This window comes from Convolutriloba macropyga, chromosome 14 (genome assembly GCF_964194025.1).
Source record: "Convolutriloba macropyga chromosome 14, txConMacr16.3, whole genome shotgun sequence".
Classification (NCBI taxonomy): domain Eukaryota; kingdom Metazoa; phylum Xenacoelomorpha; order Acoela; family Convolutidae; genus Convolutriloba; species Convolutriloba macropyga.
Window position 1 is genome coordinate 13,574,639 of NC_134481.1, and position 23,894 is coordinate 13,598,532.

Below are 23,894 nucleotides of genomic sequence, written 5' to 3' on the forward strand. Positions count from 1 at the left end.
CAATCAGTTGATGAGTTCTCCTCGCAATCTGGTGGCAGAAATTGACAGTAGGAGTCCACTTGGCTGTGTTGCAGCCCTTCATCAGATTCGTTGCCCGACTTGAATCCAATGGACAAATCCACGGGTTCATGCCTCTCTTTCCTTAATTTGACACTGTAATGCTTCTTCAAGTAAGCAGTCTACATCGTCTGCAATCAGTTTTTCCTCCTATGCCGGGCGTTTTGCCCTTCGGTGTCCATCATTAGACTTGCAGATCTCTGCAAATCTTGACTGCCTGCAGCCACGAAAAACAAAATATGCATGAGTTTTATCAACAAGAGTAAAGCTTTTTGTATACCCAGAAACAATAAACGCTTCGGTTCTCGGCAGCTTCTTGGAGCAACGGCAGAGTTTCTTTTTTTTGTGCTTCGATGCCCGTAGAGTTACCGGCTTTTGGTGCCGGTAGAGTTTCCCGACAATTAATCTCTTTTTTTGTTGTGACTACGAACTCTGAACCGCTTCTGTGTTCCTCTACTTGGTGTCCCTTCTTTCACATGTGTTCTCTTCTCCTGTGAACGGCGGCCAGTTCCCCTGTAAGTTTGTGGTTTGCACTTCATCGTATCAAACAATGTGGAAAAAATCTGAATCCCAGTTTTTCACTGTCTATCACCACAGTTATTCTCAGTTCGGGAAATTCTTCATGGGATAAGGCAGTCATTCGTTCACGAGATCTTGCTGCCTACAAGGGGGAGGTTATTAAAACATTCTCTCTGTTGTGGGGAGTTGAAGCGTTCTTCGCTGTCTCTTTATCGTCCCGCGAGATGTTGACAACAGATTCTGTTTGGTTTGCTTAGTCTTACTGGAGTTTTTTCAGCTCGCCGGTCACCCAAATCGGTCTAGCCGCAGCAGGTTCTGTCCCAAACAATTCAATCCACTCAACTGACTCCTGCGATATCTGATTGGCTTTCCCTCAATCATATGCATCTCCTACTCAATCTGGCAGGTGGTCCCAATATCGATCTCCAAGCAACTGATGGTTATCTGATCTGCACATCTGAACGAAAGTGTCTGAATCCTGGCCTACTCGGTGTTCCTTTTCTTGAGAAAGAGACTGTTACTCCCTTCAATTATAATTAATCAGCTCTGCATAGTTGGCTACAGGTTCCCCTGGTAATTTGATTTTCCTAAATCGTGTTCAAATAAGCAAAACCACCTCATGCTCTCTGTTTTAGAGTAAAATTTTTGGTGCCAAGAGACTCTCGTGCTTCAGGATTGGCAATTGTCTCAAATTTCGTCCGCTGCTTGGGGTTGGTCAAAAAAAATCAATGACTTTTTCACTACGATTGTCAGTGCAAACAGTTAGTACTGTTAAGGAGTGGCTATTTTCATTGTGAGTGACTGTCTTCAACGCAAGTTTTTCATTTTCAGGGTTGCCGATTTTCAATTGTGGAGTCTTGTTTTCTATGGATGTTTAAATACGAGGCTCCCACTTGCTTAATATTCGGTACACAACCATTTCTTTCCCATCACCTGGGGAAACCTAGAGCACTACAACCGCAATCCAGCAATTTACCGGCTCCAAATCAATAACTCGTCTCTTAGAACATCATCAAAATGTCTCGTAGAGCGATAGTCCCATCCCCATCAATTAGATCTCGCTGTTTTCTGTCAGTTGTTATTTTTTTCCAATGCCTCACATGCTTGCCAAGTATACGAATTCAAACACAAATCAAACTAATCGTTGCAAGACAGTAGGGCCCAGGTCTCACAATTCCAAAGGGTCTTGTTGTTCTTCTTCTTGTTAATTTACGTAATCTTTCAACAACATAGTTCACATACTTTGTTCCTGACTGTTGACAAGTGTTGATGGTAAAAACACTCCAATGAAAACTTTTAAATAAAGCTAAATTACAAACTGACCAATACGCGTCAGTCAACATGCACTACAGCGACATATCGAAAAAAAAATTTGCTTTATTTAAGTCCATCAAAAGCACTCACAAGCTTGAAACAAAATGTAGTGAAATTATTTTCATTTCAACTAGCTGGAACTCTCTTACCTAATAACTTGACTGATGAACCACAGTCTAAAAAAGTAAATTTATAGATTCTTGTTCCACCTAAGTAAGTTCCGCCCAAGGACGCCAGTTAGTTCCGCCTAAGGAAAAAACTCCAAAGCCCCTCACTCACTTTCAACAGTAATCTCTCCTAAAAAAACTACTGAAAACAATGACTATTCATAGTTCCTAGCTCGATCTTCAGGCTAGCTCAGCCAAAACACGAGAACTTCTTTTCCCTTATTAACAAATAATGCCATATTTGGAAAAAGTTGCAAATTATCTCTTCACGAGGTCAAATTTGCAAAATTTTACAAAACAATGTTAAGTTTGCAAAAATTTTCAAACGATCGGTCGAGTTCATTCCGGTCGAGCTGTTTACTTTAGCAATTTGTGTGATTTTCCTAATCATTTTTCCGAGACTGCTTAATGCAATTTAAAAATGAATAAAGTATACCTTCTAAACGATATGTATGCTAAAATCATCCTACAGGGCCAGCTCCGGAGACAAAAATATTTAGGTCTTTTTGCAAAAATTTGTAAAATTAGTGCATTATTTTACAAAGGTTGCCAATTTCTTTATAATTAATTGCAAATTCGACATTAAGTTGAAACTAGGGTATAGAGCTGCTAATCAGATCGTCGCGCTCAATTGTTCCAGTAAAAAAAAACAAAAAAAAACGATTAATAAATTTTGCAAGAGCCTTCAATAATTGTCCTCTACATTGACATTTTATTCCAAAACTTTAGTTATTACATCGCTCAAGGTTACATATTTCTGCCCAGTGCTTCTGATGTAAATTGCTTTCATACGTAATGGAGCAAACATCTTGTTTGGAGAAAAAACCAAAAACATTTGCCATTTTTGCACTACCATTTCACATTTCCTTTTTGCTTCTGTTTGGTTTACTTAATTCTTATAAGTTTAATAAAGTAATACTGTGGCGAATTGAATACTAAAACGTATTTAGTAAACTTCAAGATGAACTAGAGATTGACATACACTGAAATCTATGCTGATTAATCGTTTCCTGATCTTTTGCTTACACGTTTACACAGAGCGGTTTCAGGGGTACGGTCCACTTACAACCTAATCAAGGACCGGGTCAAAGGCTAATCGCCTCACAAGAACTGAGAACTGGCGTTCGTAAAACTCATAAATGAGCGATTTCAGACTTTACCGAAAGATCATCCCTATTTCACTTATATGTCTTCATAACTCTTGCTGGTGGTTCGCACTTGGTAACACGATATCCGCTTAGCAAAAAGGACAAGGGTGGGCAATTTTTAAGTCTCAACCTATAAAAAAGTTCGATGTGGTCGAAATCGGGATTCTGTAAATCGTAATTACTTTCAGTTTTAAATAATGACAGTGAATTCCAGAAGGTTTTACCTTTCAACAGGCTACACGCAAATTGTAGCAAGCAGCTGTTTAGAACAGAATGAAAATTACTGTGAATCAATCTAAAAATCATATAGGTCGGTAGTTCGCTATAACATGTTCAGTTAGTCGCCTAGCAATTACGTTTGCTTCGTTCTGGTGAAGCAGCATGATAGCTAATCTTACGCTAGATAAAAATATGGTTTCGTCCATTTTGAGCGACTTTCATTATAAAACTCCTTTTATGACAACAGTTCAATGGTGACCCTTTGCATAACTCCAGTCTTTGTGATAACAGTACATATAATAAACGTCTACTACAGGATCCAACAAATATCAATTATTGGAATCCAAAACTTTCACTCTTAAATACGTCCTGGTCTTATAAGAGGTACGGTGTAAACTTGTTTTAAATGGATGATTTAGTTCTTAGTTTCTTGCCACGCGCATTACTGGGTTTAATCAGCTTGTTTGCAAAATTATCTGTCTAGAGTTTCTGTTGCCTTCAATATTGCTAGACGGGTGATCATAGCTATTATGTTGACTCAATTGAGATGTTATAATTCTCAGAAGGAATCATAATAAATTTCATTCCTAAACTATCACAAGCTGTGGTTGGAGCACATTAGCCGCAATTTTTCAACTTCAACTCCTGAAATGAAGCAATTCAGAACTAACAGAAAGACTCTGTTTATTTTACGAGATTTTCAAGTATTGATCAAGCAAGTGAATAGTATGATGATAGGTACAAATAGCTAAAACTAGAATTAGGACGTTTGGAAAATGTTAAACTATTATTTAAAGAAATATATTATTTCAAAAAAACTATGTCAAAGGTTAGATGATTTTAAAATTCATCGGGACATGCAGTCTTGAGAGTGTATAAAAAGATTTACAGAGATCGCAAAGTACTCAACTTTGTAAATCAAATATCAGCAATTGGTAGGCCTATATACATTTCCAGCTCAATTGTCATTTTGTTCTAATCAGCATCCTTATTTACAAAGTTTGCTAGACAATTCGATGTCCCTAGGCTTTGTATCAGCGAGAGCCATTTGTTCATCAAATTTTTCAGTGATATCATTGAAACACTGGCTGATCAAGCAAAGGAATGGCAGAATTTGTCTAAAATTTGTTTCTGTTCCCTCAGAGAGACGCGCCATGTTTATCCATTCTATTGAGAGCAAAACACAAAATTCGTTCAGTCTTTTTAAAATTCATTAGGCGTTTCAAAAACGTATACTTAACCTGATCTTAGCTGAATTGTAGAAACTGTGAATATTAATTGAAGAATTTTGAATTTTATTTAAGTTAAACATAAATTTTTAAGAATTTGCCATGCTTCAAATAAACTTTCTACCAAAGTGTTTGACAAATAAATGAGACGGCTCGTGCGAGTCCGTGCGTAGCACAGAGCATTTCAACAAACCTCTCCAGGTTGCAACAATTACGTTTAAATTCTCTTTTTTTTTCGCTGGGATGCCTATACAAAAAGTGAAAATTTTACAGAAGAAAAAGGCCAGCCTCTCATACATAATCTCTCTTATTGAAAAAAAAAACATTGGAGCAATTAAATAAATGATCTCTGATTACATTAGCTTCATAAAATCATTAAAGTAGTAAAAACGTTTAATTGTTGGTGTCGCGAAACTAAAGGATTTTTGTCAGGTAAACAAAAGAAAGAAAAATCTGAACACCACCTCATAAACATACAATAACTATTAAAGAATATTGAGCGATCCGACTTTATGTAAACACGCACCCGTTTCACCCTGAAACGCGACAACCCAATGTGCAATTTTTGTAACAAGAAATTTAATTAAATAATTTAAACCACTGATTTTTTTTACCGGTTTTCACAATCTCACATTGATAAGAAAATAAATATTATAAGACAGTTAAAATGAAAATTTTGGAATACATCGGTGAGAGACAGGGAGGTATCGAAGATATAGGTCCAATTATTTCTAACCGCTATCTTGGCACGTTTTGCCAGTGAACCCAACACGGCATAGACATCTCGTGTCTTCAGAGTACTCATCAGAGGCGACCAAACAATGAGCGTTGTTCTCACAAATGCTGTCCAGTAGACACTTCTGATCCACAAAAGACATCTCAGCTCCCAAAAGTGACACCACCGGAAGGAATTCGAACCTGAAATGGTTTTTATTCAGAGCCAGGGTTGAGAAGTGTCAGCGACAATTCAGCGCTCAGTTTTGCGGGAAAAGTGTTGAATAGTGCTGAAAATAGTAAATTAAAATTCACCGCATCTTTAGCGTTTTTCCTGAACCGTTCTCAGCCCTCCCGTACCTAACTCTCAGCCGAATTCAGTACTGAGTCAGAGTCTAATTCAGGTCACATTTTGCACTGAATTTGCCTGATTCAGGGTTATTTCAGTGATTCATTCTGAATTATCTTCTGATCAGAACAATACAGAACATTTTCTATGAATTTTGCTCTGATTCAGGGCAATTCAGAAACCACTTCACAGTTGGTTCTGAAATTCTTGTGAATTAGTAATGAAACTTGGAAATTCTCTGAAATTGTACTGAATCAGTACTGATTGTCGGGCCTTAGGTACGGGCTAATTCAGCACTTGCACGTACCTTTGTCGTGTTCCGCCCATTTAAAAAGCGGGTTTTAAAAACTTCACTCAAAAACTTGGGCATTATTGTTGACCCCGGAGTTTTAAATATTACAACAAAAGGCAAGGAGCGAATATCTATTTCATCTCTATCGTAGTAATGAATTTCATTGAGGGTTTTCAAACTGCTAGGTGAATGAACTAATGTCTCGTTTTGTACTGATAAAAACTATTTAAACCAAATATAAACTAAATAGACACAAAAATAGCAGTGTAGACGACAACATCAGAAAATAAATAATTATGGCAACATTATCAAGCAGATACAAGTAACAATTTAACGGTTGTGTAGCCCAATACCAAATCAAATTCAGTACAAAAACAAAACTAAAGCGTGGTTAATCTATGCAAGAATTTGCCGCGCTACATTGCAACATAACATCAATTTACTATCTTGCAAGTTATTAATTTTCTTAAGAAAATTAATAACTTGAAAGATGCTTGAATGTTTATCAAGAAACAAAATTTTGCAAGATAAATATTTTACTTTTTACTGAAACTTCTTTTTCAGGTAGCAAGATTTATCATCATCTTAGCAAGCTGCTCCGTGAAATTTATTTCCCGTCATCAAGATCTTGCAATATATAGCAAAGTGATTCAAATTTCGTTTCACTGGATGGCTACGGTTTTTCTCAGGTCATAAATCGCTCCCTGAGAACAATTTTTTGCAAAAAAAAATTAGATTCTGCGACTTTGAACTCGTATTTTGAGCAAAAACATCATGAATTTTTCAAGTTACGCTTTGGTTGGACGATTTTTGTTTTTTTACAAAAAAAACAAATGGCTTTCTCAAAATGTGATTTTTAGTTTATTGTTCCGACCCCTATTGAGGGGCAGGAACTATATATTCAAATGGGTTTTTTGTTCAGACAATTTTGAGCGATCGATATGTTCATCGTAGAGAAAGTGATTTTTAAACAAAGAATGACTTTTGGAACATTGTCTCTATTTTTTGGTCAACTTTAGCTTAGTGTCAGCAAGGAAGGCTCCTTTTTTCTACTGAAAAAAAATTTAACCTTTATATCCGTTTTACGCCCTAAATTTTGGTTTTCTGGCTTTGACACTACTAGATTTCACAATTTTGTATTGATTTTGAGGCCTTTGCCCATTTTTCACGTTTTCTCGTTTTGTCACATTATTACATTATTGACAGATCACATATCACGTTAGTGGCGTCCAGAACAAGGCATAATTGAAAATTTCAAAATCTTTAATGATATGTATTATGGTTTCAACGGCTTCGACACCACTTTCTCGAAGAAATTAATTAATTTTTCAAATTTTGTCTTTAACTATAGTTTTTACCCTGTCTTTTTTAGTTGTACGAAAGTTTCTGTATAATGACAGATTTCTTTGATTTTTTATAGAAAAATAGATCGGCCAATATCCTGATATAAGTAGATAGCTGATGGGTTTCATGACCTTGAAAACAATCGTTTACCAAAATAGAAAAGGCACTTTCTAACTTCGAAATTTATTTCTTTTTTTGTCTGTTTGATACCTAGTCTCGTTAAAAACAGGTCATATATGACAATAATGGTGTCAAGGGAAACTGTCACAAGGTATTGGTGTCAGAAAATCTAATATTTTTAAAGAAGTCGTTATGTCTTTAATGGCTTCGGCACGAGATTTTCACGAAAAAGTAATATAATTTTTGTCATAGTTGACCTTAATTTGTAGACCTAAGATATATTCTGGATAGTTAAAGCTTTCAAGGGTTGATTTTGGACGAAAAAACGAACCTAATTAAATTTTTCATTATGCAAATAACGGCTTTCATGACCTTGGAAATAATTTTTCTTCTGAAAATACAAAAATATTAAATAATTTTGCCCTTCTTTCGTTTTTGTTTTCTAGACAGATTAATGAGAGGTCACATACCAAATTATCGGAGTTTAAAGAAGACGCATTCAAACAAATTTCGAGGGTCAAAATGTGGCTTTAAGGCTTCGACGACGTTTTCTGGCAATATTTAATTGAATTTTTGATTGTTGTCTAATTTGTGGTTCATTTTATACTTGAATAAAAAATCGAATGTTGACAGGTCTTATTGCCCTGCTATAAAAACATAGGTATTCATGAACCTGCGGGATGTTTTCAGTTGATTTCTGATGGTTTAAATTAACTGTTTTTCAAAAGTATAAGCGAATATTTTAACTTTAATGTTTTTGTTCTTTTTTGTATAAATGTTATCGAGCCTTATTAAGGACTGGTCCCATATCTTTTCTAGAGATGCACAAGTTATTTTCTTTAGTTTGAATTTTGTCAGACGCCATTTTGACTTTGTTATTATGTTGCATTTTAAGAAATGGACATAAAGTTTTGGATGTAATTAATGTTTTTTGTTATTATTTGATTTTACTGTTCGTTTAAATTCGTTTAATAATGGCACTCGTTTACTGTTCTTTTAATAATGGCTGATCTCATCAGTCTAATGCCTCATTTTTTTTTTACTCCACTGAGTTATTTGCTTTGGAGTCTATTTAGGAACAATACTTTAATTTTCTCTCGGTTCCTCATTTTGTAGACGATAAACCAAAACTGAGGATGAGGGGGGTCGGAACTTTAGGTGCAATCGCACCTTACAGAGCCTCCTTGTTTTGTATTTAGTGTCATGTTGATTCAATTAATACTTTTGTCTCAAAATAGTAGTTCCAAACTCTATGGTTTTTGATATTTCCAAACATATTTTCCAATAACTGCTATTGATTTTCGATTTCTTTAGTAGAAAAAACCTTTGGTAAGATTTTTGTTTTGTTAATGAAAAAATTTAGTCCACTCACAGTGATTTCTGGTTAGACATTACAAGTGTCTTTAAATTTCATTTTGTAGATCTAATTCAGCGCTTTTGGACATTCACAGAAATAAATAACAAAAAATTTTTAACAATTGTCCATAGTTTCATGGCTTCACAATTTTTTGCGGCTCCTAAAACTAAAATTTAAGATAGCAAATCCACGCAAATTTGACGTTAGCTTGCCCCAGGCGAGAGTGGTTGTTTATATTGCAAGATTCTGGCAGATTCTTTCAAGAATGGCAATCTTGCAAGATCTGACAGAAAATTGGTTATCTTGCAAGATCGACAGAAAAATGGTCATCTTGCAAGATCTGACTGGAAAATGGTTATCTTGCAATTTCTGCCAGAAAAATGGTTTTCTTGCAAGATAAACATTCCAAATCGACTGGGTTCGCTAGGTCCCTTGAATGGGAGCTGATTTTAATGTTTTTATTGTGTGATGTCTCACAAAAGATATTTTTGAAGTTGTTCAAAAACTGTTACGATTATTCAAAGACCCTACAAATAAGTCTATTTAACCTTTTTTTTTTTTCATTAAAGAAACCATTTTTTTTGCTTTTGTAATTGCTGCTAAAAACAGTTTTTGATAGAAATTCTATAGCACATAGATAATGCTAATTTACTTTTCGATGTAACTTTCCTGTGGTAATACTTGTTTCGATGTTTCCTTCCCTTTGATAGCGATTAACACAATATTTTTAGTGACAAAATTATCAAAACTAAGAGCAAGTTGGTAATAAATATGACTCAACAAATTAGTGATCTTTAAGTATTTTGAATCGAGATCACAGATAATATCGAGTCTTCACCATATTGCTTTCCCATTCTTTTTAGCCGACAAATTGGCAAATTTTTCAGATAATTTTGGTTAATGTTGGTTTCAAGTACCCAATTTTATGACGCAACAAACGTGCTCCTGTCAGGCTAAAATTATTCAAGGCCGGCTGCTCTGTTCTAGCGAATAAGGATGACTTTCTGGCCATGCTTTTATTGCAAATTGAATTCGAGAATTTGTTCTGGCTCTTATTGTTTTCTCCCATAAAGTTGCGATGGGGCAAAAGTTCTAAAGAGGCCAGACTTGAAAATAGTCATTAACATGCTCATTTGCAAGTCGCTATTTTCTATCTCAGCAGATTTCAAACGTTCGCTTCACTTTCAACTTTATGGGACACTCTATAAAAGGTGATAACTAACCTTTTCAAAAGTCACGGACGCCATTGTGGTTTCGCTTTAAATGAACGACCTCGAAATTTTCAAAGTTATAGCCCTGTCAGTATAACCAAAGAATAAAAGAATACAGACTTGACAGCATCTGAAGGACATTTGAATAAGGCTTGAACGAATATGTCGGGGCTAGGTCAGTAGATTGAAAGATAATAAATCGAAATCGGAAAATTGGGAAAGTAAGTCAAAAGCAATACTGTGTTGAAGTGGGTAATTATATTAAGGAAAAGACAATTTTTGTGCATAACTTGTCGGCTGTGACCATTTTTTAAGTTGTGATAGATTCATATCAAGTACCACGGGCCGCTGAGGCATGACCATGGCCTGCGATTCATGGTCAAATCAGCAAATATCGTGTTCAAAAATTAGTAAATACCGCCTTAACAGTTGTCAATGGAAATATATTATACGATTTCTGTTCATGTTTTATCTAATCTCCTTTTTCTTGGGAAATGTACCACTTTTCGATCTATTTTCCTTTCAATACTGTTCGGCCTACGGATATATCTACATGTGTATGACAAAACGACATATGCTTTGCAAATGTTTTGATAAAAACTAGACAATAATACCAATTAATTTAGTAAAAACGTCTATAAATGCCCACCCTAATACCTCGATATCAAGTGTCTAGTGGTAAACAGGAAACAATCAATCACAGGTAATCAAAGGGCAGGGCCAAATTTATTTGACCACTCTGTTAAATTAAGGCGAGGGATCCAATCAATCAATATTTTTACAGATTTTCCTTGTCGATTTGACTGCTTGGGTGGCATAAGCGTTCACCAAGAACCTCTAAGACTAGCGGAACAAAATGAATGATCTCAGGGCAGTTGCTTTCAGGTGTGCCGTATCTGGGCTCTTCTGCTGCTTCAAGAGCATGACCAGCCGCCATAACCACATTTGCTATTGAGTTTGGTTGCAACGATGAAGTCATGGCCAAATTGAGGTCAGCCGGCCTACCTTCTTGCCAAGATCAAACATATATATCAGCGGGTCGTGAGTTATAGCTCGGTATAAGGTTCTCCTTTTCTACGACCGGACCAAATCCGCTGCGGAGCAATCGTGCCGGGCTATTGCATTACCACGCCAGTGTCATGAAACAGCGTGGTCACCATGAATATGCAAAATCCCAGATTTGCAGTAGGGATATTTCCTCTCTGCATTACAGGCAGGTTAACTTCATCTGTACTTTGCACTGACCCGGATTTGCAAAGTAAATTCATTAAAAAGAAAAATTCAACAAATTCAACAGCAAAAGTTTCACGAAAATCAATCAAACGCCATTTTTTGGAAAAAAAACAATTATACGAAAATTTGGTGACATCAAATACCAAAATATTTCAATAAGTCCAATGAATGATAAAAACATGCAAAATATGTAACCATCAACCAAATAGACAAACAATAAAGTCTCGGAAAAATTAAAGCGTTTTTAGATTTCTTGTAACATAGAGAAGTAATTCTGAAAGTCAATCAGTATCAAAAGAGTTTCGTTTTTTAAGAAGTGAAATATGTCGACTAAAATAAATCAAGTTGCCATCTTATGAATCCGTATGAACTCAAGAAAAACATTTGAAGAAAAAAATGAAATTAAGTTTTCATATTTTGAGTGAAGCTTTATATCACATCAACCACTCAATTGCGACCAGCATTTTCCAATAGCAGCCTTATTTTTCAAAATAAATTGGGAAAACTTTACTTGAAACATTTATTTGAAAAGAGGTAACTGACACTTTCAGAGTAGTTTTCCTTGATATATTATCAATGAGAAAATATATTGCCCATTCGAATGTATGAGCACAATATAAGCTCTGAAGATTAACGAAACACGACTTTTTCTGATTCATTAAGCCACACTAAATATCAACTCTAAACCTTTCATCTATTTGACATGAACATTGAGGTAAGCGGAAGACCTTTTGGCTTCATAAATTTTCTTTTTCTGTCGAGCTGTTTTGAACAGACTTAATTATCACTGATTCTGTTTATTGGAGCCATTCTTTGAATCTAATTTTTTACCTATTAGATACCTAATAGTCTTATTACTTCAACGTTTTTTTAAGATTTCTATTAAAAGTACTTTTTTCTCAGGGTCTGCAAACATATTTGAAGCGTCAGAGGACGAGATATGAGAAAAATGCTCTCTTAAAACGCAACCATGCCCTAAAAAATCAAATTTTCGAAAAATCTGCTAAAAAGTCAGTTTACTTTTTCAAAGTGTATTCAATTGTACTATATTTATATTTCTCCCAACGAAATCAATCAAAGTTCCCTCGATCTTTATTTTTAAAAAAAATGAATTCGAGTTTTGAGTTGGAAAAGAGCATCGTGCTCTTTTATGGAAGTGATGTTTTCTTCCAAATATGAACCATCCAATGGTAATCGATAGTCCACTCATGAGTATACACGCTTAAAAGCTGGCAAAGTTGTTTTAAAAACCTTCCTGTTCATTTAGAAGACAAAATATCTAAAGGTGAATAATGCTATCCGTTTCAATATTAGACTATACTCAAGTCTACTTTCTTTGATGTTTTTATTGGTCGAAGACTTACATCCAATCATAAGTCGCGATTGTGGATCGACTTCTGATTAAACCAATCAGACAAAAGGCTATCTTCTCTTAGCAATACCCATATCTCCACCTGAGCTCAGAGTTCTCGGATCACACAGCCAGATTTCTGACAAGAGTTATCACATTGCAAGGGGTAAAATTGCTAAAGTAACTTTACTTCAATTTGTCGGTGTTGTCCACGATTGTTGGGTTATAAATTATTATGCAGGTGAATTAAAAAGCGTTCTCAGCCAAATTACAAAAAACTCAATATCAAGAGAATAAAAAATGAGTTTTGAAGTAGAAGTTAGAGGATTAGACAGATGGGATTTCATTATTAGATCAGAAGGTTTGTTTGTATTTGCCATAAGAAAAAAACTCAAAAATGTCATTTATACATATTATGAATGAGAAAATCGAGACACAATTCTAATCTTACTACCGTGATTTACAGTGAGTCCCAACGCTGACCAAATATGGATCTCTGTTTGAACCTAACCGGAAAAAACTTTATTTGCAAAAAAGACATTATTATTTACAGTTGGGGACGGGAAAGTTCAACATTTGATAACTTTTTTCTGATTACACCTCATAAAACTTTCAGATAAAATTACATCTGAAAATTTAACATCTCATAACATCAGCTAAATTAATGAATTATATCACAAATCAATGATCACTCTAAGATCTTAATTAGTTAAAAACTAACTTTCAGCAGCCTGCCAATCAGACATAAATTAACGAAAGCTTTTTTGTAGAGAATAATGCATAAAAAAGACTTTGCAACTCTAACTGCTGGTTAAGAGCCCAAATTGCAAACTAGCTTAACTATAGTTGAGAAGGTTCTGATAAAGATTGATTTCTGACAAGTTTTTTTTTGTAACAAAAAAACAATTTGAATGAAAACAACGAACTTTAGGCTAATATATGCTTTCATCTCAAAAGACTCAAAGTTAACGTTAGCCCGGGTTGGCCCATCTTAGATACTATACTTAAGATCATTAATGGCTCCATTCACGGAGGGCCAAATTTTCGTGTATGATCTTACCATGGTATCCAAGATACCATAAATGGTCGGGTCAATGATATCTAAGATAGCCATTAATGGAAGCTCTATGGTATCTAAGATCACCATTAATGGTAACTCTATGGTATCCAAGACGGCCATAAATGGAATGCGTATGGTATCTAAGAAAACCATTTATGAATTCAATATTATTTAAGAATACCATAATTTTTAAATCCACAATTTTTTTGTCTGAAAACCGCATAGGACATTGTTAAAAACATTTTTGAGTCAAAAAATGATGTTGCACAAAAAAGTTTTATGATCTTGGATGGGCCATAAAAGTCTATGGTCTTGGATATGGTATCCAAGACACCATAAATTTTCTTCACGAGTAATTTTTAAATCTCCATTTTTATCGTCTGAAACCCGCATAGGACATTGTTAAAATCATTTTTAAGTCAAAAAAAGAGGTTGCACAAAAAAGTTTTATGGTCTTGGATGGGCCATAAAAGTCTATGGTCTTGGATATGGTATCCAAGGCACCAAGAAAAAAAATTGTTGAAGACTACGTGGTCCAAAATACGTCATTTGAGATCACCTTTAAGTTTTGGTCTTATGTATGGTATCAAAGAAGCCATACAACCATACATGTCTTACGTATGGTTTCCAAGAAACATTTATGGTGGTCATCCCGGGCGGCTCAAAATGTACCTGTTCCAACGTAATGATACATATATCAGAAACTGCTATCTGATTTGATTATTCAGATTTATAGACTGACCTCTATCAAGAGCTTTTAGATCACGGATTGAACTTTTTTCGAAATTTTCAGAACATGGACTGATACGGGACATGGGCATTTACATCGCAGCCTGATCTCCGAGATAATTTTGACCACATCATTCAGAATTTTTAACATAAAGTTAGAACAAAGTTATTTTGCACTTCTATTTTTTTTATAAAATGGAGGAATTCACTTTCAAGCGTAAATTTTATTGAGCTTGCTGCGCATTGGCAACTTTCTAACAGTCAACATGCTCTGTATTGATAAAAACGCTTCACACAAATGCACACGTGAACTAATTTACATTCACGCCTGATGGCGAGATGTAAATACATCAACCTTGGTTATAAGACGAAACTAAGGCTTTATCATTGATTGATAATAACGAAAACTTTTAATTATTAATATCGGGTTCTTTCAAACAATAACTTTCGGAATTCTCAATTCTATTTCACAATTCTAGAATAATGAAACTCTTCAAAATATGGCCCATCGATTTCCATAATTAATTATCATTTAACCGAAAATATAAAATGTTTGCGAAGCATAATTATATCGAAACTCTTTATTTGGCGTTCTTTTGGCTGCCTCATTCACTGCATTATTTACAAATTATTGACAAAAACCTTTCAATTCAGTAGACTTGAAAATTGGACTGTCAAACTTGATAGTCTAAATTCAAACCAGGCTGCGGTAATATACTACATACTATTCACCCTAATCCTTCTGTCACGTGTAAAAACATGCATAAACTTGAATTGTACTCTTAAGCAGAAAAAAAATAAAGCATGATTTTTACGCTGAACTATGTTTGATTACAAGAGGTAACAATGTATTTGAAAAATTGCTATGACTATTGAAGGTACAGTTGAATAGACACCTTTGACTAATTCTATTGAACAAAAAGTTGCCATGACAAATTATTCAAAATTAAGTGCGAAGATCGGCATGGCAAACTTTTTGCTTCCAAACTTTTAGTAATTGTTCCGACCCCCCTTGAGGGGGGAGGAACTATATACTCAACCGGTTTTCTTTTCAGAAAAGTTTGGCCAATCAATATTTTCATCGTGGAGAGTTGTGAGTGGTATCATTAAAAAGCCCATCCAGCGTAGAATATGGAAAAAAATCGAATTTCGTTTTCTAGAGCGATTTAACGAGGTTTAAATTTTTGTGAAAGTTCAGATTGATTTGGGTTATTTTCAATCACCTTTTTGGGAAAATTTACCGAAAATTTAGTAAATTTTGTTAAAATAAGAAAAAGGTGTTAGAGTTTTTGACTTGATTTTGACTTGAAGACGAAAAGATATTGTTGAATTTTTTGGTTTATTTTCTTGGCTAAAAATCAGCGTTTTTCAAAAACCTTGCACGAAATAAGATTCGTGCGTCCACTTTGATTAAATTTACTGGAAGTACACAACCAAACACAATCTTTTTAAACTCCAAGGGGGCTAGTTCTTCTTCCACTTCTATTGAGAGTGCTCTGGAATTATCGTTTGCCAGTTTTTGCTAACTTATCCAGATGATTATCAAAAACGCAGCAACTATTTTTGATTTCTCACTAACACAACATCTATATCTATAGCACTCGAAACACTTTAGTGTTTTTAGTGGATGAACAGCATTAGCAAGGCTGGTTTTGGTCCAATCTTAATAAAAGATCGATTTCGTTTTTTGAAAAAGAAATCGATCTTTTTTAAGTTAGTTAATGAACCGAACAACCCAAATCAAAGCTCACTGGTTATAGGTCTAATTGGCTTTCTAAGTAGTTCCAATTAAAGTACCTAGATTTTTACTCGAAAGCTTGTAGACGTTTTGACTTCTAAAATTATTTATTTTTAAAATAAACAAATGCTTTTTGAATCTTGCCACTATTTTCCTCTTAAAGTGACTAAAATGTAGCTTAGTGTCGGCAAAGAAAGAATGCATCTTCTTTCTACTAAAATAAAATTTGAACTTTATTGCGGCGTTACGCGTTATGTTTTGATTTTCTGGCCTTGATATTACCAGATTTCACAAAATTTCTTGGACTTTTAGACATGAGCCCATATTTCACCATTTTTTCTAGTTTTTTCACATTGCGACATTATTCACAGTTCACATAACACATTACTGGCGTTCTTGATAAAACAAAATTGAAGAAAACCAAAATCCATAAAAGTTGAGATTATGGATTTAACGGCTTCGACATCACTCTCTTGACGAACTTAGATGAGTTTCACTTTTCTTTAACTGTCGTTTTCACTTTGTTTTTTATCCTATGATTTTTCCTGGAAACAGATCGTTCTCAATGGCCTTTAATGAGGAATTAGATTAGCCTATAATCATTCTGATTTGAGCAGATAATTAATGGTTTTCATGACTTTGAAAACATTTGTTTAAAAAAAAACATTTTCTAATTTCGCCTTTTTGGACTTTTTTTGTGTGTTTTCGTTACCAAGTCTCGTTAATCAGAGATCACAAATGACATTAGTGACTTTGAGAGGAAGCGCAAGTGTACAAAATCTAAAGTTTTTTTGAAGAAATCCATATGGCAGCACTGGATTCAACACGGTGTTTTGGCAAAAAAAGTGAATTATTTTTTATTTTTGTCTATTTTTAACCTAGCTTTTGTGAACGTAAGACATAATCTGAATCATTAAGAACCTCAAGGTTTCCTTCTTGACGAATCAAAGAACCTATTCAATTATTTCATTTTGTAGCTAATGGCTTTCACTACTTTAAAAATATTTGTTATCGAAAAACTCAAAAGTTTTTCTCATTTTTACCCATTTTACGCTTTTCTGACTTTTTTTACCTTCTCTCATTTAAAACCGGTCCAATACCACATTATTGGCAATCAGAAATGGCGCAACTCAACACATTTTGAGGGGCAGAAAATGCCTTTACTGCTTCGACAGCGTTTTCTCACAAGTTTCATTTCAATTTTGGTTTTATGTTTCTATTTGTTGTTCTTTTTGTAATCGCAAACAAAATTGAATTAAGACAGGTTCTAATGCCTTCCTATATAGGAATTAGTGATAATAAAACGTTTAGAATAGTTCAATGCATATCTAATGGTTTTCCTGACTTTGAAATTAATTGTTTTTATAAATTTACGCGAAATTATTAGCTGTGCTTTTTCCTTCTTTTTTGTCTAATTGTAACCGAGCCTTATTATGGACAGATCCTATATCTTTTCTAGTAAAATATGAAATATGTTGCCAGGTTTAAGTTTTATCTGACGCTATCTTGACTTTGTTAATAAGTTTTTTTCAAAAATAGACTCAAATTTTTGGATTTATTTAATGTTTAATATTGTGTTGTTGGATTTTGTTGTTTGTCTTGGTTCTTTTTTTGATAACGGCATATCCCATCAATCTAATGCGGCATGTTTTACTCCACTGAAGTATTTGCTTTGGAGGCGATATTTTTGTTCATGCGCAAAATTTTTGAAAATTACTTGAGTTGTTGGGGTTTTCTATCTGTTCTCATGTGGATGAGCGGGTCGGAACATTATGTGCGAACGCACATTACCAAGCCTCCTTTTTTAATTGAAATATTGATAAGAAATTTTTATAAAAAAATACTGTTTAAAAAATTGCTTTGTGTCAATTTGGCAACTTTCACTACCTCCTGCCTCAAGCCAGAACCCTGAACAAAAACGACGACCGGTATGTTTGATATGTTTGATTTTCCAAGTAAGATATTGTTGATGTGCTGAATTTTTGGCATGATTGGCTTCAAACGTAAGAAATAAATGGTATTTTAGTTCGCATCGGTGTTTTTGGCTTCTATAACTCATGTGGGCATAAAACGTAAGAATTTTTTTGTACATTTGGTGTTAAAGTAAGAAATCATCGGTATGTTCACTTTCTTAGTTTCGATATGTTTGGTTCCAAACGTACAAAATATTCGGATTTAAAGTTCAGTTAATTATCCGTACGTTTGGCTTCTTAAATTCGGTATCTTTTGCGTGAAAAATGGAAAATTATTAATTCTCCTCATACAAAAATTTTCATTTGCTGTTTATAATATAATCATTTATTATGATAGTTTTCTAATCACAGCAGATTAGAAAGTAACTCTCGAAGAAAATTTTTTCAAAAAACGCTTTGACTGACTTTCCTATAGAGCTCAGTGATAAAACAAGGAGAATAATTTTGTTTGTTTTTCAAGTTAAAATTTTGGGACTTGTAGAGGATTCAGTTCAATCAATCACTTTCACCGACTATTGCTGTAAACATAAAAATCAAAGTATTTGAGTCATTTTCTCAAAAATTTTCAGTAGTTTGAAAGAGAACTTACTGACGATCTTTAAAATCAAAAAGACCGAATTTATGAAACCGAACAAACACGTTCACGGAGAAATTTTTGCAATAATGTTGCACCATCATCTGTGATTTAAAAAATCTTTTCATTTCGTCAACTAACAACCAAGCAATCATTTAGGAAATTAATGATAGTTAGCGATAGTAATGATTAAGTAGCCTGCGAGCTTACGCTCATTTTTATCGACAAACATTTAATTTTTCCAGCAGTATTTAAAGGATTTTCTTAAACCACGGTGCTAAACAGTTGAAAAAAAGTAAATTAGATTAAAACCTGAGTCTGACTAGTTTTTGTAAGATCATAAACGCGGCCACTTGTTCATCGCTAATTTCACTTACAGCGACATTTCATGATGAGCTTGACGGGTAGAATATTTCATGCAAAACAACTGATATTTCGGGATTAGCGTTTCCTGTTATTATATACGCCAAAATGTATGGGCTAAAATTGAAATCCGTTAAGCAATAAAATTAAAAGAATATTCATGTACAACGTGGAAGTAACAACAAATTTTTAATTTAAGTTAAAGTTTTCATCAAATTTTCAAAAAACATTTGATGTCAAACATGAAGTAGACAAGTATTCATTTCGATTGCGGAAATATACTGCAACTCAAACACTTTTAAGATTGAAGTCCATTTATGAAAAATTTTTGCCCGATGAATGAAAATTAGGATCCGCTTGATAATTCTAAAAAAAATAATCAAATAAGTTTTTATACATTTTTTGTATTTCTGTATTTTGAGCAATTGTGGTAGTTCATTCCAACTCTTGATGGCGGACCGCATGATTGCTTGTTTGAACACCTCGTGCTGTTTAAAGAAAAATTCGAAAAACATTTGTTTGTTCTGGTTGATTCTGTTATGTGCTGCATTGGAAACTGTTATCCAAAATCTAAAGAAAAAAGGTAAGTTAAAAAAGGCCTAACTTATTTGGCCAAAGTATTAACTCAAGTTAAATCAGAAAAAGTTCATGTACAAAAAGATATGTTTAAGTTTTATATCCCTCGTAGAGTACCTGCTTATAGCCAAAAAAGTCGTGAGCCTTTAAAGAACCTTATGATTTTTTTTCTGCAAAATCTGAATCAAATTGGTCGCGATTGGGCTAACAAAAATGGTACTGAAGTCCTATAATTGCCACTAATTTATTTCTTTTCTTATATTTACTCACCAAAAGTAATTCGCGGCAACGGCCGATTTTTTAGACCAAAACACGCCTATTTTAATGGCAGGAAATTACTGTTCAACACAGCTAGACTACTTTTTTCATATTCTTTGTTCATGGATGGGGATGAATCTCTTGGTGAATCATGGATTGGGGATAGTTTTGCTAATTCATTAAACAGTGCCAGGGTATAGTTATGAACTAATGGAAAAATTTAATCTTGCATTAATTTTTTCCAGTTGTTTTACAGTAATTGAGGTCACAATTCTTAATAGGCATCGCGAGAAACATGTAATCTCTAGCAGTTAAATAAAATTTTCATTCACTAAGTTTCGTGCCGGGATAATAATTTCAAATTGTGAAAATTATTACCGATTTCGGGCTAAATAATACTTTAGCCATTATGCGTCCGTACCGAACTCCAAGTCTATATCAGTACTAGGCCAGTCTAAATCCAAGTCTTATTTCGTTTTCCAGTACTGGGCAAGTCTTAAAAAAAGTCTTACAAGTCTGACAAGTCTTGGCCAAGACTTGGGTAACACTTGCAAGTTGATTCCCAAGTCAAACCCAACTTTTCAAAAAAATTCGAGTGAAATTTTCGAATTCAAAAAAATTTCGCAACGTGCCACGATTTTGGTATTTCTTTTTGACCACTTTCCCGGGGTGCTAGAAAATGATGCCGGGGGCATACCAAATTGATTATTGGGTGATTATTAGCCCCCCGGGAGGGTCCATTGAGGGTTTTTCAGGTGTTTTGGGCCGTTTTGAGCCATTTTTCAGCCGTTTGGAGCCGAATTTTAGCCGAAAATCACCAAATTTATGTACTTTTCAGATCAGCCCAATGTCGAACTTTAACCGAGGCAAAATTGTCAAAAGGGGTGCTACTGTGAGGGTTCCCATGATAGCCCGAGGTCCCGTGGTGCGGCACCCAGTGGACCCTATTATGGCGCAAAGTCCTACAAATCTGCCCGAACAAGCGCCGAGAGATGTCCCACAATATAAACTTACTCAAGAGCCAATGTTGCCCTCTGTTAGTGCTAGTAAAACTAGTTATAATTAGCCTACTATAACTCTTTATATCACTGTTTATATCACTGTTTATAACCCGGTTATAATATAGGTTATAAAATAGGTTATAATATGGGTTATAAGCGAAATGAGTTATAAAATTGTGGTCGGGGGGTCATAGCTCCCTGGTCTTTAAATCGCGAAATACTGGTCCAAATTAGATGTCATATATATAGTTTTAAAGCTCATTTCACGGGCAACTGAATAAGCTATGTCCCGTCCCAATCCGATTCGTACTTTGGTCAGAATTCTGGATTTCAGGTACCGTACCACCGAAAAGTGAGGTGTACCTGGTGCTCGTACTCTAATAACTTTTTTTGAGTGCACCTAGGAGGCTCATTCTTTAATATGAGTTAGCTTATAATGTGTGCTAACTAGTGTTACTACTCCGGTCAAATTTGATTTCGACTTCAAGAAGTTATTAGCGAACGAGCATGAGGTACCTCATAGGTCCTAATGTCGGGGGACCCATAGCTCCCTGGTCTTTAATTCGCGAAATACTGGTCCAAATACAATGTGATATATATAGTTTTAAAGCTTATTTCATAGGCAATTGAATGAGTCATTTCCCGTCCCGATCCAATTCATACTTTAGTCAGAATTCTGGATTTCAAGTACCGTACCCCCGAAAAGTGAGGTGTACCTGGTGCTCGTACTCTAATAATTTTTTTTTGAGTGCACCTAGGAGGCTCACTTTTTTGATATGAGTTAGCTTATAATGTGTGCTAACTAGCGTTACTACTCCGGTCAAATTTGATATCGATTTCAAAAAGTTATTAGCGAACGAGCATGAGGGTACCTCATGGGTCCTAATATCGGAGGACACATAGCTCCCTGGTCTTTAATTCGCAAAAAACTGGTCCAAATACGATGTTATATAAATAGTTTTAAAGCTTATTTCACGGGCAATTGAATGAGCTATGTCCCGTCCCGATCCGATTCATACTTTAGTCAGAATTCTGGATTTCAAGTACCGTACCCCGAAAAATGAGGTAGGCCTGGTGCTCGTACTCTAATAACTTTTTTTTGAGTGCACCTAGGAAGCTCATTTTTTAATATGAGTTAGCTTATTATGTGTGCTAACTAGCGTTACTATTCCGGTCAAATTTGATTTCGATGTCAAAAAGTTATCAGCGAACGAGCATGAGGTACCTCATAGGTCCTAATGCTCGTTCGGGACCTATAGTAGTAGTAGTAGTAGTAGTAGTTCAGGCTTCTGCAATGCACGGGTTGAAGCACCCTTGTTGATCGTTATAAATGAGATATTTTCGAAATGGGGTTACAGTTTTTGCACAGGCAGCAAATTCTCCAAGTGCACATGTCAATTTCGTTAAAACTTCTAAAAAAGAATTTCCAATAAATGTCGCTGATCCGATATTTTATATTTTTGTTGTCGGTAAGGTCTGTCTGTTTGTTGACAGTATTATAGAGATAGGCTGTTCTCGACCAGAAATTTTCGTCGCTTTTGGATAATCGTTTTTTCGTAAGTTTGATTTCACATTTCGCGCCTTGTCTCGTCCGATTATTGTTGTTGAAATGTATAAACTTTTCTATGGCAATGTTGTATTTATTGTTTATGAGATCACATAGTAGTAATAAGCTGTAAAGTTCGAAGTAAAAAGACAGAGGTAGAATTTTCAGTTTGATTAAACGCTCCTTATATGTGAGAGAAAAACCTATTATCCATTTCGTCGCACTTTTTTGGATTCTTCCGATGAGTCCTAGATCGCATTTATTTTTGTGACTGGGCCGTCTTTACACTGTCTGCAGGGGACAGCTTCAAGTGCAGCATCCGGCTAAGTGCTACTCATTGTCCCTTATGTTCCGATCCACATCCATCGTTGCCGGATGGTGTACACGGTCCTTTTTATATTTTGTACCTCATATTTGTACCCCAGGTCGTCTACTAAAACTCTCAAAATTAATGCAAATGAAAATCTCAAGACTCGGCAAAAGGCGGACTTCTGGTATAGGGCATCAACCCTTGCAAAACCTGCTTAGTGCCATTATTGACTTATTTCACGACAGAAACTCTGAAAACCCGACTATCAGACATCTACTGGGAATATTTTCTGGAATACTACAACGAACTGACTTCTTGCACTTGGCATATCAGATGTGGATGTCCTATTGGTACTTGTTCTGTACAGAAAACTACTCAAACAGTGACTGATTGAATTGATATGGGTCTAAAGAACCCCTGGGTTTACTCTAAAGTCTATATTATTATTATTATTTTTATTATTATCGGTCCTAATGTCGGGGGACTCATAGCTCCCTGGTCTATAATTCGCGAAATACTGGTCCAAATACAATGTCATATATATAGTTTTAAAGCTTATTTTACGGGCAATTGAATGAGCTCTGTCCCGTCCCGATGCGATTTATGCTTTGGTCAGAATTTTGGATTTCAAGTACCGTACCCCCGAAAAATGAGGTAGGCCTGACGCTCGTTCTCTAATAACTTTTTTTTGAGAGCACGTAGGAAGCTGCTTTTTTAACATGAGTTAGCTTATCCTGTCTGCTAACTAAGGTTTCTAGTCCCGTCTAATTTGAGCCCCATTTCGAAAAGTTCTTAGCGATCGAGTATCAGGTACATACCTGGTGCTCAATCCAGGTGGTACATGCATGTGACTTTTCGGATCTATTCTTATTCCGTTGTAAATCACCCCCGACTTTGACAAAATGCATTTGCTGATCCTTGTGAAATACTTCTGTGATGAGTTTTCCGTGCCATATGAGCCCATCATGCTTCAAGTTTTTTCAGGGCATTTTCCTTATGGAGCGTAAGTGTCTCGTAAAAATGACACTCCGACTCTGACTCAAAATTGTTGTGGTCTATTGAAGGACTGGTGGTCAATCTGTCAATCTCATGTTTTAGTTGTTTAATGGAAGGCCACAAGTGTCTATCGCGACTATTTTCCG

At 35.0% G+C, this 23,894-nt stretch overlaps 1 protein-coding gene across 2 annotated transcripts in view; it reads right to left on the minus strand.

Moving 5' to 3' along the window:
• LOC142353355 (neurexin-1-like) overlaps positions 1–23,894 on the minus strand; it is a 218,456-nt gene that overhangs the window by 149,970 nt on the left and 44,592 nt on the right. For both annotated transcript variants that reach the window (XM_075405588.1, XM_075405586.1), the window contains exon 2: positions 5,390–5,571. In XM_075405588.1, coding sequence (XP_075261703.1) covers positions 5,390–5,571 — 182 coding nt within the window. The remainder of the gene's footprint in view (positions 1–5,389; positions 5,572–23,894) is intronic.